General features: G+C 33.6%; 1 protein-coding gene across 1 annotated transcript; it reads right to left on the bottom strand.

Annotated features, from left to right (window-relative positions):
* Positions 1-6,377: 6,377 nt before the first annotated feature.
* LOC143592321 (uncharacterized) lies at positions 6,378-7,043 on the bottom strand. The gene has a single exon (XM_077072266.1). It carries the CDS (start codon positions 7,041-7,043, stop codon positions 6,378-6,380), a length of 666 nt encoding a protein of 221 aa, XP_076928381.1.
* Positions 7,044-15,608: the final 8,565 nt, after the last annotated feature.

Raw genomic sequence — 15,608 nt, 5'->3', positions numbered from 1 at the left:
CTTTACGCGTAACGTACAAAAAAATCAATGGCCGACAATGAGATCCAGAAAGATTTCCACACAAATATTTTGTTTTACTACATTAATATATAAAACTTCTTATTGATTAAGTTATTTATAATAAGTATAAAATACAAGTTTGTGCCGCAAAGTCCCTATTGGGCCATTTTGCGGCGCCTTACTGATCCGCGATATTTTTATGGTATCGGTATCGTAATGAATGTAATGGAAAATGATCGAATTCGCGTCGCCATCTCAACGCTCGGGTTCGACAACACGTGAGCTTTGTCGCTGCCCGGGTTTCACCAATATGGCCTAGCACATCGCCGCGCAATTATACTACTAGTTAAGTTATCGAAACTTAAGTATACATATTAAAGTTTGAAAAGATATAAAACTCGTTTTTAACTTTGTAAAATATATTTATTTAAAAACGATAAATCATAAAACCGCATCCAAAACCGAACCGAACCTAAAAAACAAAAACCGACAACCGAAATAATCGAAACCGAACGGTTTTAAAAATTCATAAAACTGAAAGTTTGGTTTTTGGTTCGGTATTAATCAAAAACCGCACCGAACCACACCACACACACACCTAAGAACATAGGAAGAATAGATAGTCTCATGTGCACTCTTCTTACACCTTCCAAACACACATTCCTCAATAATATTCGTATTCAAGGAAGAATAACAAGGTTTCGCCAAGCTTATAATCTAGATCAAGAATCTAAAGTCCAACCAAATAAAAAAAAGAACTATGCTCCGGACAAAAGGAACAATGCTCGCATTCAAAACCCAAAAAATGAGAACCGTAAGCCTCTTAATCTGCGAGCCACTGGAGTACTGGACCTCTTCACTTGCGAGCATGGCAACCCAGAATTTAGAGGTGTACAAAAAACCGGTTTGGAACCGGTTTTAGGCAAACCGAACCGAACTGGTTTGGGTTCCAAACCGGTTTCACCCAAACCGGTTTCCAAACCGACCCAAACCGTAAGTTTCAGGACCGGTTCCCCTTCAAATCTATCAAACCGGTTTGAGAAAAACCGGTTTGAAACCGGTTTATAAACCGAACCGAACCGGTGTGACCAGGCCGGCCTATCTTGCATCTAAACCGGTTTATAAACCGAACCGGTTTGAGTCAAACCGGTTTTGACCAGTCGTTGACCAAACCGGTTCGGTCGGTTTGGGTTTAAAACCGGTTTTGTACACCTCTAACCCACCCAGATGCTAGCCTTGGGCCTGGTTATGCGAGCCTTGTAGTGCGAGCGACAGACCGGGCTTTCGATCTGTGAGCAGTTGGATTGGGCCTGAAAGCCCAGCAAGCTTTGAAATTGAGGCCAGATCCAGTTTTAAGTTATCAAACATATAATTTCCCTTAGTCTTATAACAAAGCTCTGTTAAGTCCAAAGACATGTTTGATCTGTATTCAAATGAACCCATTTTCTTGATTGATCTTTGTCCTGTTTTGTAATGTTCAGGGACAAAGTCTTTTACCAAGATACAAACAAAGATGACATCATCGATTGTGCTTCCATTCGCCTTTTGTAAAACCGTGTGGTATGCAAGGAGCCGTTACCATAAAAGACAAACCAGAAAATTTTGACTCCAACGCCCTCAAAATCAAAGAAAAATAAGAAAATGCCATTAAATCATACCTTTGGCTCCTTGGCACCGGAAGCTATCCGTTTCCTAACCAGGGTCCAACGGGTTGTGCATAGCAATGTGTCGACTCCAAAGGGGCAGGGGTATATCTTTAGCAGGTTAGGGTTTGCAATTCAGAAAGGGGTGGCGGCGCAGCTTGTTGCCCGCATACCTGCTATGTTGGTGTAATATCTATGTTTCTATATAATGAAAGAAGTTTTATTTGAAAAAAAAATCATACCCAACTTCCGCCTTTTCAGGAAAACCCGGTGTTGGAAAAACCAAGATTCGAATTGAACCGAAGGAGGAAAAGGAAGTATTACGATTATGCATATTTATCAATAGTGCTAGGCGCTTAGGTCTTGCATAGGGCTAGGCGCAAAACGCAAGAAAAGCGAGAGCCTGAGAAAAAAAAGTGCATTAAAATAAAAAAAATGTATTAAAAAATAATGCTGTTATTCATATATATAAAAAGAAAAGGCTATTATGTAACAAGTATAAAATATAAAAATTAAACAAGATGTTCAAAATTTTAAAATATAGAGATTAGATAGCTAATAAGATTTATAACAACTTCAAATATTATTTTAGTAGTCAAAATAACAAATGGTTTTATCATTAAAAATTTATTTGAATTTACCTATAATTTATAAAGATAAATATTTAAGTTATCCATTGATTTGAAAAGTCAAACCTATGATACTGTTACAGCAGAGCTGCAAACAATGAACAACTACAATAATGGTGTACTTTAAATTATAAAAAAATAAAATAAACTTGCGATTTTTGTATGATTTAAACCACCCACATACAAAAAACAAAAAACGAGAACACAAAAAAAGCACTCATCCTCTTCCCTTCAGGTAATTATCCTCCATTTCAGGCCGAATTTTCAGGTTTTAGCCAAAATTTTAGATTTTAGCTGAAATCTTGCCAGAAGCGCGTCTCAACCGCCACTAGGCGCTTTACCTGCGCTACGCCTTGAATTAGCGCCTAGGTGGCTTGGTGTGCACCTAGTGCGCTTTTAATAACTATGCAATTATGAGAACCAAAGGATGATCAAGGAAGGGCATTTTGGTCCTAATTAATATATTTTTTTAGTAATATCCTTAAAAAATGAGAAAAAGACCGAAGAGAAAAGGTTAAAAGAGAAGCATTTTGGTGTCCATGATTAAGTTATCAAATTATGCAAAGTGTTTGTATCTTGATGAAATGGTTTTAGTTGGCAGATTCCTGTTTTTATCTTTTTGTATGTAGAAAATACGACCAAAACTATTTTGTATTTGTATGTTGTTTTTGTGATATGTTCTTATCAAGTGGGGTGGATCTGGTTGTCTATCTCACAGGTGCTTGGATGTATACCGAGAACCGGTTTTTGAAACGCTTTGAGCTGAGAACCGAATCGAACAGAACCGAACCAAAGACTGGAAAAGTAATGAAAGGATGGTGAAAAGGCTTGGTTTAGATTTTGATCACTCCATTTGTGTGTTTGATCAATGTATGGATGGATGATTCATCAAAGTTGTCATAAAAGCTCATAATGGTATTACATGGATATAGGTGTTTAATAGGCAAGTGCCCATATTTGATGGTATGTACAAGAGTTAGTGCAATAGAGTCCAAACTTTTATGGCATTAAAGTGAAAATAGATGGGTTGGATAATGAATGTTGGTTTGAGACAGGTTACTTTTATGTGCGGGTTGCTTTCGGGTTATCTGAATTGGTGTGGCTCGAAAACTATAAGTTAAAATTATGTTTGTTCGGAGTTCGGTTTGGATGCAAATCTGATTTGAAAATCAAATAAGAATTCGGTTGGTTTGAATTTTGGTTTTGACGAATCTGTTTAGAACAATTAAGACCCATTGGATTTTTTAATTTCTTTTTGAATTGCTAAAAGTAATGAGTTAAATAAGATTATAAAATGATTAGTCTTTGTATAAAAATAGATTTATTTAGATGAACTAGTTTGACTTGTATTATTATTATTATTATTATTATTATTATTATTATTATTATTATTATTATTGTTTTAACTTGTTATTAATAATGAATGTACTATACGTGATTAGTAACCATGTAATCAATTGAAATTGTCACTTTCACTAATACTTTAATACAATGATTGCTAATTTTCGTTAGTAAAATGTTAATAATCATTTCGAACACAACCGATCACTTTAAAAAAAAAGGCAATAATAATCATAACGATGACAATGCCTACAAAAACAAAATATTTAATAATAAATTGTTGAAGGAGTTAGTAAAAGGAATATTTAGACTATGGTTTGTTTTCAAGTGTCACGCCGGTTTGAGTTTATTCCTTTTTTTTCTTCTTCTCATAGTATTGAAAAAGTCAAACTAAAGTTTAATTTTTAAATAGTGTTTTAAAAACTAGAATGAATTGGTTAACTAACGAAAACAGACAAATAAAGTTGTTCTATCCAACGTAGTATAGTGTTAGAAAGTTTGAGTTTTCTAATGAACACTCAGGTTCAATTCCTACATATAACACTTTGAAGGGAATATGTGTGACTCAATGAAATATTACTAGGATCTTTGAGATTTCCAGTTCGATTCTGAGGGTGCCGGGGTTACCAATAGTGGCCATCGGGCGGGTGGGTTTTTTCTGGAGCTAAAGAGTTAAGGCATTTAAGGAGTTCCTACGACTGAGTTGGGTCAGCTAGCGGTGGTCTTTTGTCATTAAGTCACCCTTTATTGAGTACTTAGACGATTATCTATTTGTTGGTCGTTCAAAAAAATACAAATAAGCCAACAGTTTTTAGCGGAATGCATAAAAATGGGTTTAACCATTGGAAAACTGTTAGATCCTTTTTTATATTTCATATTTTAACACCGTTTGAAAATTAACTCCAATATTCGAGTAAGTTTTTTGGAGATAAGATGTCAACTGGTTGTACTGGTATTAATGATCTAGACTTGACTCACTCAAAAACACCATTAAAAAAGAAATTCACTACTATGAGAAAAATCACTTGAATCATGTTTCGAACCTATGACTATAAGATATTAAATCCTAACCATCACTATCTAAATAACTGTTGAACCAGTTTTTTACGGGGATGGTTTTGTGTAAGAATTATTATTTTTAGTGGCGAATCTTGAACAAAAACGTCAGGATGGCCGGATTCAATACGTATAAAATTTTTTATAACCCGGGATAACCGGGCTCAACATATTCGAACGAAAACAGATAAATTTACGCACTTAAGTAAGAAACGGGAGTGGCCGCCTGGCCGGGACCACAATAAAAGCTTCCCCTTTAATATTATTTAAATTTTGGCAATATTTTACTAGAGGAAACAATAATTCTGGTTCTTGGATTCTCGTCACACAGAATTTTGATTCTTAAAAAAGTAGTAATGAACAAAACTGGTGTCTCATGGGCCCACTCTTACTCTTTCGCTTTTCTTTCATCAATCCGGCATGCAATTCACTAATTGCAACACACCAACCAATCACCATCCATCACTTTCTACATTTTTTTACTTTAAAACCGTGTCAAATAAATTCTTGTCACACATCCTTTACATTTGCATATAATTATAAACATAAAACTTTAAAATCTAAAAAATACACATAAACTCAAATAAACATTAATGTAACTCTTTGCATAAATCGATTCACGATGTCGTATAACATATAACCTTTGACGATCTTTGACACGTAAGTTGAGTCTTACATGTATGAATCGATTAGATAATTATAAAAGTTTAATAAACATGTTTTCAACTTTTCATGTATACATGGGAAAATTAGATGTATACCGTTCATTTTAACTTTTAACCGTAAAGAGCTTATGAACTTGTTTTAGTTACTCGAACGAAAACTTCTCAGTATTGCGGCAAAACACGTTAATGATATTCAAGACCAGACATTCCTACAACTAAGTGTGCAACGAGCCGAGCTGCTCGTGAACTACTCGAGATCGGCTCGTGAAAAAGCTCTATCGAGTCAAGCTTAAACGAGCCCGAGCCCGAGCCCGAGCTCAAGCCTAAAAGAAAGCTCGTTTAATAAACGAGCCCAAGCCTGAGCTTCACTTAACAAGCTCGCGAGCCTAAACGAGCTTTTCATTTATATATTTTTTTATAAATTTATATATTAATATATACATATATATTTAATAATTATTAATCGATATATATATACATATATAATTTTATGAAAATATATAACTAAATAACATATATTATTATATATATAATATTATAATCAAAATAAATACTATTATATATATAATATCAGAATGAAAATAAATACACAAAAATAATTATAAATATATAAAAGTTAATTAATAAATATTAAACGAGCCAAGCCTAAACCGAACTCGAGCTTGAAAAACTACAAAACGAACCAAGCTCAAACTTTATAAATAAAGATCGAAACAAGCTGAGCTCGATATAAGTTAAACGAACCAAACTCGGGCGGTTGAACCCCTACCTAGTACCTACAACGCGAAACAACCGAATTAATTATATTCATTTTCATACATTAGTAATTGCACACAGGGATATTATGATTAGGAAGATAGGAGTAGGGTATACACATTCTTTTGGCATAAATATGGAAGCAAGAAAATAAATGGACTTGACAGTCAATTTGTCATAAATCATTTAAACAAACAAAAAACTATATAAAACAAATTCCTTTTTTTTTTACATAAAAATTCAAACTCAAACTTAAATTTGTCTCTTGTTTTATTATTTAAAAACAATTAAAAGATATCAAGAATTTCCAAAATGAGATGATTACACAAGGGACAAGAAGCTCTTTTTACAAACAACTCCCTTGAACAGTGTCTACAGAATGTGTGACCACAGGGGATAAACGCTGCACCCTTATGCCTTACCATGCACACGCAGCAGTTATTATACTTATAACCACCACCACCACCGTCACCACCTTCTTCCACCGCCACGTCATCTTCCTCCACCACCGCCACGTCATCACCTTCAAAGTAAGCAGCTCCTTCCACTTCCAACAACGACATTAACGACATCCTCGCCGGCGTCTGTTCACCGGTTACATCAACCTCCGCCGCCGGAACTGACGGAATTGAACTACTAGTGTTATTATTATTATTATTATTTGGTGGTGATGAGACTGAAATCAACTGAGCCAGATCGTTACGAACACGGTTACCGTCGGCGGTGACGTGGAGGTGGACGTGAGATGCGAGAGTAGGTGCGGAGCCGGAGAGTTTGAGGCGGAGTTTGTGACGGAAGAGCTTCCACGTGTTCTTTGACTCCTTGCCGGAGATTTGATCGTCACGGATGAGATCTAGAAGCGTACGGTCATGGATACGGTACGGCGGCGTTTGTTTGATTGATAAGATTCCGCCTAGGGTTAAACCGGTCCGGCCGCCGGTTCCGTCGTCCATTTGCGGTAAATGTAAATTGATTGATTGATTTATTTATTTCAAGAAGAAATAAGAGGATTGTGTGGTGAAGAATTGGATGATGATATGGTTGTTTTTGTTTGGGGGTTGAGTGAGTAGTCAATCTAGGTACAGTTTGTTGGAGAGAGAGATGATAATAATAATAATAATAATAATAATAATAATAATAATAAGTTGGAAAATGGAAGTGATGGATAAAGAGGCGAGGATTATGGAACGCGTTTTATGAGGAGAAAAAAAGAGCTTTTTTTATATATATTTGTTGGACTTTCTAAGCCTATGTGTAGTGGTTTCTAATGTGGTGTAACGGCAAAGAGGATGAGTTTTTTTAATGGAGGTCTAAGTTATAACTTTACTGACAAATATTTTGAGGAGATATGAGATTTTTGTAATCTCTAGTTCGATTCTGAGAGCGGCTGGGATTTCTAACATTGGGTCTTCGGACGGGTGGATTTTCCCCGAAATTGGAGATTTAGAGGCGCTTAAGGACTCCGTACGGCTGGGTTGGGCTGGCTGACGGTGGCCTTTTGCCATTGGGTCACCCCATACGTAGTACATAGACATTCTATGCTTATTGGTCGTTCAAAAAAAGGATATGTGTAGTAGAGGAGCTATAAAATGAGGCGTTTTGTGAAATGTGGCGCCAAGTCAATAAATGATAAGTTTTTGTTTAGAGGTATAGTGATGTTGTAGAACAATATATATATACATACATACACACACACACACCCCACACACAAAAATATAATAATATTAATCAAACAATAACATGCGACAAAAATACACTAGCCCCCTCACCTTATCGCCCCATTTATTGTTGGGGGGGGGGGGGTGTTCAACCAAAAAATCGCCCCAAATTTTGGCACTTTATCGTCCATTACATGTGGCTTAACTGAGAGAAACTTCTTGCTCCGCTCTAACCAATATATGTTGGCTTAACTGAGTGAATGCTAACTTCAGAATTTGGCTTACACGTTTCCTCGGGAAACCATAACGCCGGCTGTCACTTGATAATCGGTGTGCCACCACAAGAGTATAGCTATTTGGCGTACCTCACGGTGGGACGAAACCCGAATAAGCTTGAGATTCAAATGACAAACTTTGCGCAAGACACAACCCCTTAAGGGTGGTTGGGTGATCTACGCCCCCCAGCCTGACACCCTACTAGGCCCGAATTTTATATGCATTTTTATGAAAAATAATATGTATATTTAATGTTTAAACTCAATTACATGACAATTAGTTTGGCTTAGTGACAAATGAATATGACTTCCAACCAAAATGTTATGGGTTTCAGTCTCATTTGAAACATGTTTAAATCTACTTTTATACAAAAAAAATTTACACAATCAAAATAATAACTAAATAAGTCCATTTAAAAATTAACTTGTTTAAACTTAATAAAATATTCATTTTAATTTAGACACAAAATATTTTCACTTCCTCGAAGCTGGCTCTTACCTAGCTTAAGTCATTTATGATTATAATTCATAAAATATGACGTAAATGAGAATTAAATTTGAGTCTCCACTTATCATCAATGCCTTTTGTCACAAAACAATATTAAGATGATAGGAGAAAAGAAGCTTGGTATCATAATAATATATTAAAAGAAATAAAAAAACTGACTTGGTAATTTGCTGGCGTATTTTGGATTTTAACTGAACTTCCAACATGTTATTGACTTATGATTTTCCTTTATTCCAAGTTCCCATAATAGACATTTCTTTAAGGCACCGTCGATTAAGAAAGTCTAAAATTATGGAAGGCCGATACCACCTTTTGTTACAAACTGTGCTCCTCGTTTTTGGATCGACATGTCGATTTTGCGAGTAAAGCCTTGTTTATATATTCGAGGGTTGTTTGCACGGTTTTATTAAAACCATTGAAGATTTGAAGTCGTCAAAACAAGTTAAATCTTACATCTGATTAGGATTTAACTAGTTTTAGTTTACATGAGGACTGGTTTTCACGATTATATACAGTTTGAAACTAGCCGAGTTATTTAAAAGACAATTTTAATTTGTATAATGTTGACTCGTTGAGAAAAAAAACTATACATATAAGTATTTCTAAATATAATACGTATCAGTTATTAATTTTAAGTGCTCTCAATTTTTTTTCCAACTATACGTAAAAGGTGACCAATCATAATTTTCAATCATACCATTTGAACATTCGAATAACTAATAGTACGATCCGTGTTAAAATAATGGCCCAATTCAAAGGCCACCATCCGACGGACCCTGCCAACCCGACTGGTTCGGTTTAGTTTATTCAAAAAATGTAATTACTAGTATGGTCTAAAACTGTTGTCAAAACGGTCAAACTGTGAACATTCCTAAGGGAGGTGGCCGGTGGGAGTCATCACACTAACGTCCCACATCCCACACAACTTTTTTACATACTCTCTCATCCACGTCAGTATCGCATCAATCCATGCAACATCTCAATCCATCCCACAAAACCATGTAATCATCCCACTCCATCTTTCAACAAGTTGTACTTCGGTACCAAATTAAGTGTTCTTGTGGTACTGAAGCCGTTCTATGCTCATCCCAGCCCACTCCTTCCACCCTAATATGAGAGCTCGAATGAATGGCTAAACAATGATCTTGATAATATTACCCATCACCCATATGACACTACACGGTAGGCTACAAAGAGAACACATCAAAAGTCATCAACGTATGCTAATAGTTTTATAAAATATTAAATTGTAATAAATATTTTAAGTATATGGCCTATTGGCCTGTATTCTGAATTTGAATATCATTAGAAGGGATTAGGAGCTTCTAAGTTTGTCATCATCTGGTTTAATTTTTTATTTATTATCTAACGCAAATATAAAAATGGACATGTGTTTAGGACTTACGTAATCTATTTGGTCACCGGTGCATTGTGGTTTGTTTAGAGTAGTTCGGCCGTTTGACCAACTCTCATTATCTTATTTTAGTTTGCCATAACCACCTATTATTCTGGTTTAAGTATACACTCAAATACGCACATATAATAGCATTCAAATAGTTAAATAATAATACAAAAAACTTAATTTATAAATCAATAATATAGCAATTAATCAAGTATAGTCAAGTAAGATTTACAAAAGTTTACAAAAAATAAATTATCAAAATTGTGTGTATATGTGATTGTTTAGAAACAGATTCGGGACTTACCTATTGGAATTTCAACTGGTGAGGAAAGGCGGGCTGACTTTGGTGGGCAGTGGCACCGGTCCGGTGCCTACAACCCTACAAGGCACATGCTATTGAACCATCGATCCTCTCTAATACTCTGGTTTCTTTGCATTTTGATTTACGGGTGGTATAAAAATTATGTTAGTTTTTAGCATGCTAATAGTTTAATGATTAAAATGAGCGAGTTTAGTGGTTAATGCGTTTGTTTAATGGGCTTATAAAAATTAATTGGTCAAATAAGAACATGACATCTATCTATAATATATATAAACGAAGACATAAAAATCATACGTGTCGCGATGTGGTCGCTCCCCCTTTTTTGAAGTCACCAGATTTGCTTGATTTTTAAATGGAGGTTTCTCATGCATTTGACCCGAATTCATGGGTATGGGTCTTACCAAACCCAGATATTCCTTAAACGGGTTATAACATCTCATTAAATTAAAAAAATATTATCACCAAATTATCTATGTAAAAATCCTATAGAATAGGATATAATAAAAAATAATATCTTATTTATTTTAAAAAAGATATATATATATATATTATTTAAATTAAAAACCCAATTTGATAGTAAAAAAAATAAACGGGTCTTGGGTCTCATTAAACCATAAGTATATTATTAACTTTCATAAATATTATTTATGATTAAAAAACCAATTTCATAGTAAAAAAAATAAACGGGTCTTGGGTCTCATCAAAACCATATAGATTTTAAACCGGGTTATAACATCTCATTTATTTGTGAAACAATTTATCATCAAACCAAAAGTATATTATTAACTTTCATACAATAAAAAAAATATAAATTAAAAAACATAAATAAATAATAGAACAAACAATATAAAACAGCCCCCGTAATACAGGGGATAAAAACTAGTAATATATATATAAACGAAAACATAAAAATCCTACGTGTCGTGATGTGATCGCTCCCCCTTTTTTTGGAGTCACCAGATTTTCTTGATTTTTAAATGGAGACTTCTCATGCATTTGACCCGAATTCACGGGTATGGGTCTTATCAAACCCAGATATTTTCTTAAACGGGTTATAACATCTCATAAATTAAAACACTAATCTCACCAAATATTTGATATAAAAATCCTATAAAGTAGGAATATACAAATAATTAATATATGATTTATTTAAAATAAGATATATATATATATATATATATATATATATATATATATAATTTATAATTAAAAAACCGATTTTATAGTAAAAAAAATTAAATGGGTCTTGGGTCTCATCAAACCCATATAGCTTTTAAACCGGGTTATAACATCTCATTTATTTGTGAAACAACTTATCATCAAACCATAAGTATATTATTAACTTTCATACAATAAAAAAATAAAGTTTCAAAATTTAAATAAATGTTAAAAACAAATAATATAAAATAACCCCCGTAATACGGGGGATAAAAACTAGTACATTATAAATAAGGTTACAAAAGTCACTATGCAGACCCTAGGCGGTTGACTGGGAGTTGGGTAAGGGTGTTCTTCGGGTTTGTTTTTCGGGTTTCGGGTTTTTCGGGTCGGGTTATTTGGGTTTCAAAGTTTTAAATCTTGACCCGAAACCCGACCCAAATCTCTCACTGGTTTTTCGGGTTGGGTTAATCGAGTTTCGTGTATCCTAGAAAAAAACACAAAACCAAAATTTTAAAAAAAAAACTATAATGCTAAAATTAAAACAAAATATTCTTATTTTGCTTACAACACATATAATCAAATAATAAATTAACATAACTTGATAAAACAATTCAAAAGAAGAGTAAAACTAACTCGAACCATAATCGTATTCAATCGGGCGTGATTTGATTGTTCGATTATGATTGCTATTAGTAATAAACGGAATTCATAAATTATTAATAAGTAATCGATCCATAATAGTTAGAATGACAACAGTCGATTAGAGCCAGATTCTGATAACTTTAGTGACTAAGACTTACCCTATTATACATAAAATATATTTAATTTCAAAACTAAAAGTTTATTCAGGTTTTTCGGGTTGACCCAAATCTTCTAAATCAAACCCGAGAACCAACCCGAATTACTTCGATTCGGGTTCGGGTTAGTCTTTTCTCGGGTTCGGGTTCTTCGAGTCAGGTTAGTTCGGGTTCGGGTACGAGTTTTTTCGGGTTGGATTTCGGGTTTCGGGTAAAAGTGACAGCCCTAGAGTTGGGTGTACTCAGGGTTCAAAACTTGCTAATCATTAGTTATAAAAACAATATTACTCTTTCTTTAATATTATAGAAACACGAATTATGGTTTATTTTTTAAGTCAAAATCGGCCCAAGTTGACCTACTAGATGTGATTTTTACTGAGGTTAACCACCTTTGATCGATTTTTAATAACTAAGCGGAGTTAAAGACTCTCGTTTTACCATCATACCTTGTACGAGTACTTGGGGAGTACTCTGCATTGTAGACCTACTTTTACATCATTGATTATAAATAAACATTTTATAAACACCATATATTTTAATTTATATTTTTTATAATAAAACTAAACTATTAAAATTCTTACAGAAAAAAAAAAGTCAAATAGCCCATAGATCATACCAAAAACCTCTACAGCCCAAGTTCTAGCTTTTGTTCAGTTTTGAATTGTTGAGGTCCATAATCCGTTAACTATAAATTATTAGGTTATTAAACATTTTCAACACAACAAATAAAAAACATGTCTTCCCAGCCGCATCGAAAATCACTAGGTTTTGGTTGAAAGTTTTCTTTGGAGTCAGCCGCTGGTTCATGCCAACCTTCAAATCAAACGTGAGTTATTTAACAAATATAATGTTATGTTATGCATATTTGTAAATCATGTTATGCATATTTAATGATAAAATCATTTAATTATTCGTGTTGACTATCATTTGTTTCACAATCGACCTTTTATTGTATATACCTTGTTGGCTTTAAAAAAAAAAGATGTTAGAGCTTTATCAATGTGACATGTTTGTATGCTTCATCATATCACTTTATATGACCAATTTTTAAGCTCTCATTAATGTTGTTTTTTGACCAACCCTTTTGGGCTATTTCTTTTTTGTTCTAAACTGTTTGTATAGTAAATTCTATTAGAATCTGTTGATTTATTTGTATAAGTGAATTCTATTAGAGAATATATTATTAAAGTTTGAATATTATTTTGTAACAAGAATAAGGAGATATAGTGATATGGATTTTTATTATTATGCATAGTGTTAGAGTCGATTGCTTGACCATGGTCAAGCCGTCACCACCGATTGAGTTCACGCTCTACATTGATCATGTATCTTTACAAGCCTTGCACTCCAATCTGAGCGTTTGATTTCATCCCGCTCCGTTTGCAGGGTAATAATGGAGAATATGAGTACTATATTAATGCATTATGCCTCACCAAGCTTTCATTATTATAGAATATTAAAGAATATATATTAAAGTTTAAGTATTGTATGTTACCACGGTTTGGAGGTAGTAGTTGATTATGTTTCCTTTTATTTGCATTCAAAATTGACCTTCTGATTTAGCTTCCAATGTTTCTTCATGAGCTTCATGACTTTGTATTCATGTTCTAGGTCACCATGATAAAATTTTTACCCATTTTTGTTTCATCTCCATCAACTATTTTAAAGACAAACACATGTTAAACTTGTAAAGATATTGCATTTTAATATATTATATTCACCGATCTCATGCTTAACACCAGAGTGCATATGAATATGAAACGATCTATATGTGGATCAGTAATGCCTAAAAGTAATTATATCATTATCAAGATCTTCAAGATCATCTTCATATTCATCGGCATCTTTGTTTTCATCTTAATCACCCTCTCCTCCCCAAACTTGTTGAAAAAGTTTGTAGACATCTGCAATATGACTGATAGAACGGACAGCATTTTTTTCTTCACACGTATCCACAAACTTTTTCTTAAGTCTATGAAGTGTTTTGGCAAGTTGTCCTTTTGTTGGAATAAACCTAGATAATTTGATAACCGTCTCAAACATCATATTCATATCGCTTTTTTTTTCTTGTTTTTTCAACGCCCTTAAACGCTTTTTATGGTTCTTTAACCATATCCTTTTAGCAGCGCCTTTCGATTCTTCAACATGTATGTAATCACTATCTTCATTGTTGTGATAAGAGTTTGTTTAATTATTCCTTATGATGATGATTTTATCAAGACAACATTATCAGATGCTGATATCATGAAGACTTTATCATTATGCCATTTATTTTCTTATGAAGTTCCTCATGATATTAAAGATGAAGTTCATAAGAAAAACATGGCTAATAATGATAAAGCTTTCACGATATCAACCTCTGATGTTGTCTGGGTAAAGGCATCATCATCAAAAAGGAAGAAGTGAACAAACTCTGATCACATCCATGAAGAATCCAAATGCGTCGTTAAAAGGATCTGGTGAAAGAATGATGAAATAAGGCTTTTAAAAACGTTGAAAAACAAGAAAAACAAAAGTGATATGGAGATGATGTTTGAAACGGTTAGCAAATGTTTGAGTTTTAATTCAACAAAATGGCAACTTGTCGAAACAGTTCAGAAACTGAAGAACAAATTCGTAGATATTAGTGAAGAAAAAATTCTTGTCCGTTTTCAACCGGCGTTGGGAGGTGGAGGTTGGTAAGATAAAAACAAAGATGCTAATGAATATTAAGAAAATCTGATCTTAATAATGATACAAGTTTTTAGTGATATGCAAATGTTATAGGTACCGCCCGTATCAACCTTTTGAGATTTCGGGATCGGTACCGGTATTTTACGAAATATTTTGCCTTTGGTATCGATACCAAGCATTTTCAGTACTGGTACATACTTTTGGCGATTTCTGATATCAGTATTTTCGATATCGCTACCGAGCTTATCTCTACTGCTTTTAGGGATAAGTAATATATGAAGTTGGCGAATATAATATATTAAAAAGTAATACTGTAACAAGTTTGACAACGCACTGTTCTTCGAAAGAGTAGTAGGATATTAAACAAAAACGGGTAAATTTCATCACGAGGAACAAAAACATTGATAAAAACACATGAAACTCGTGAAGAAAGAATGAAAGCTAATTCTAGAGGTCAATTTTGAATACAAATAAAAAGGAAACATAATCAAATACTATCTACTAACTATGTAACAAACTATGGGCAACACTTCCACCTTTTTGGTTTGAAGGTTCTGAAAATGAAAAAAAAGGTCTACATAAATCTAATTAAACTAAATCTCTCTTGAAGCTACACTATTTAACTGATTGTATGTATCTCAACTCCTCTAGTTTCGTTTGATATGCATTAGTTAAATTTTGACCCATTATTCAATACCGTAACTTAAACCGATTAGTTTAAT

The sequence above is a fragment of the Bidens hawaiensis genome, unplaced genomic scaffold, assembly GCF_021521415.1.
Source record: "Bidens hawaiensis isolate Kalapana, Puna unplaced genomic scaffold, B.hawaiensis_p1.1 tig00040689_1, whole genome shotgun sequence".
NCBI classification, from domain to species: Eukaryota; Viridiplantae; Streptophyta; class Magnoliopsida; order Asterales; family Asteraceae; genus Bidens; species Bidens hawaiensis.
Note: the sequence above shows the minus strand (reverse complement) of the source record. Positions and strands in the feature narration are given on the sequence as shown.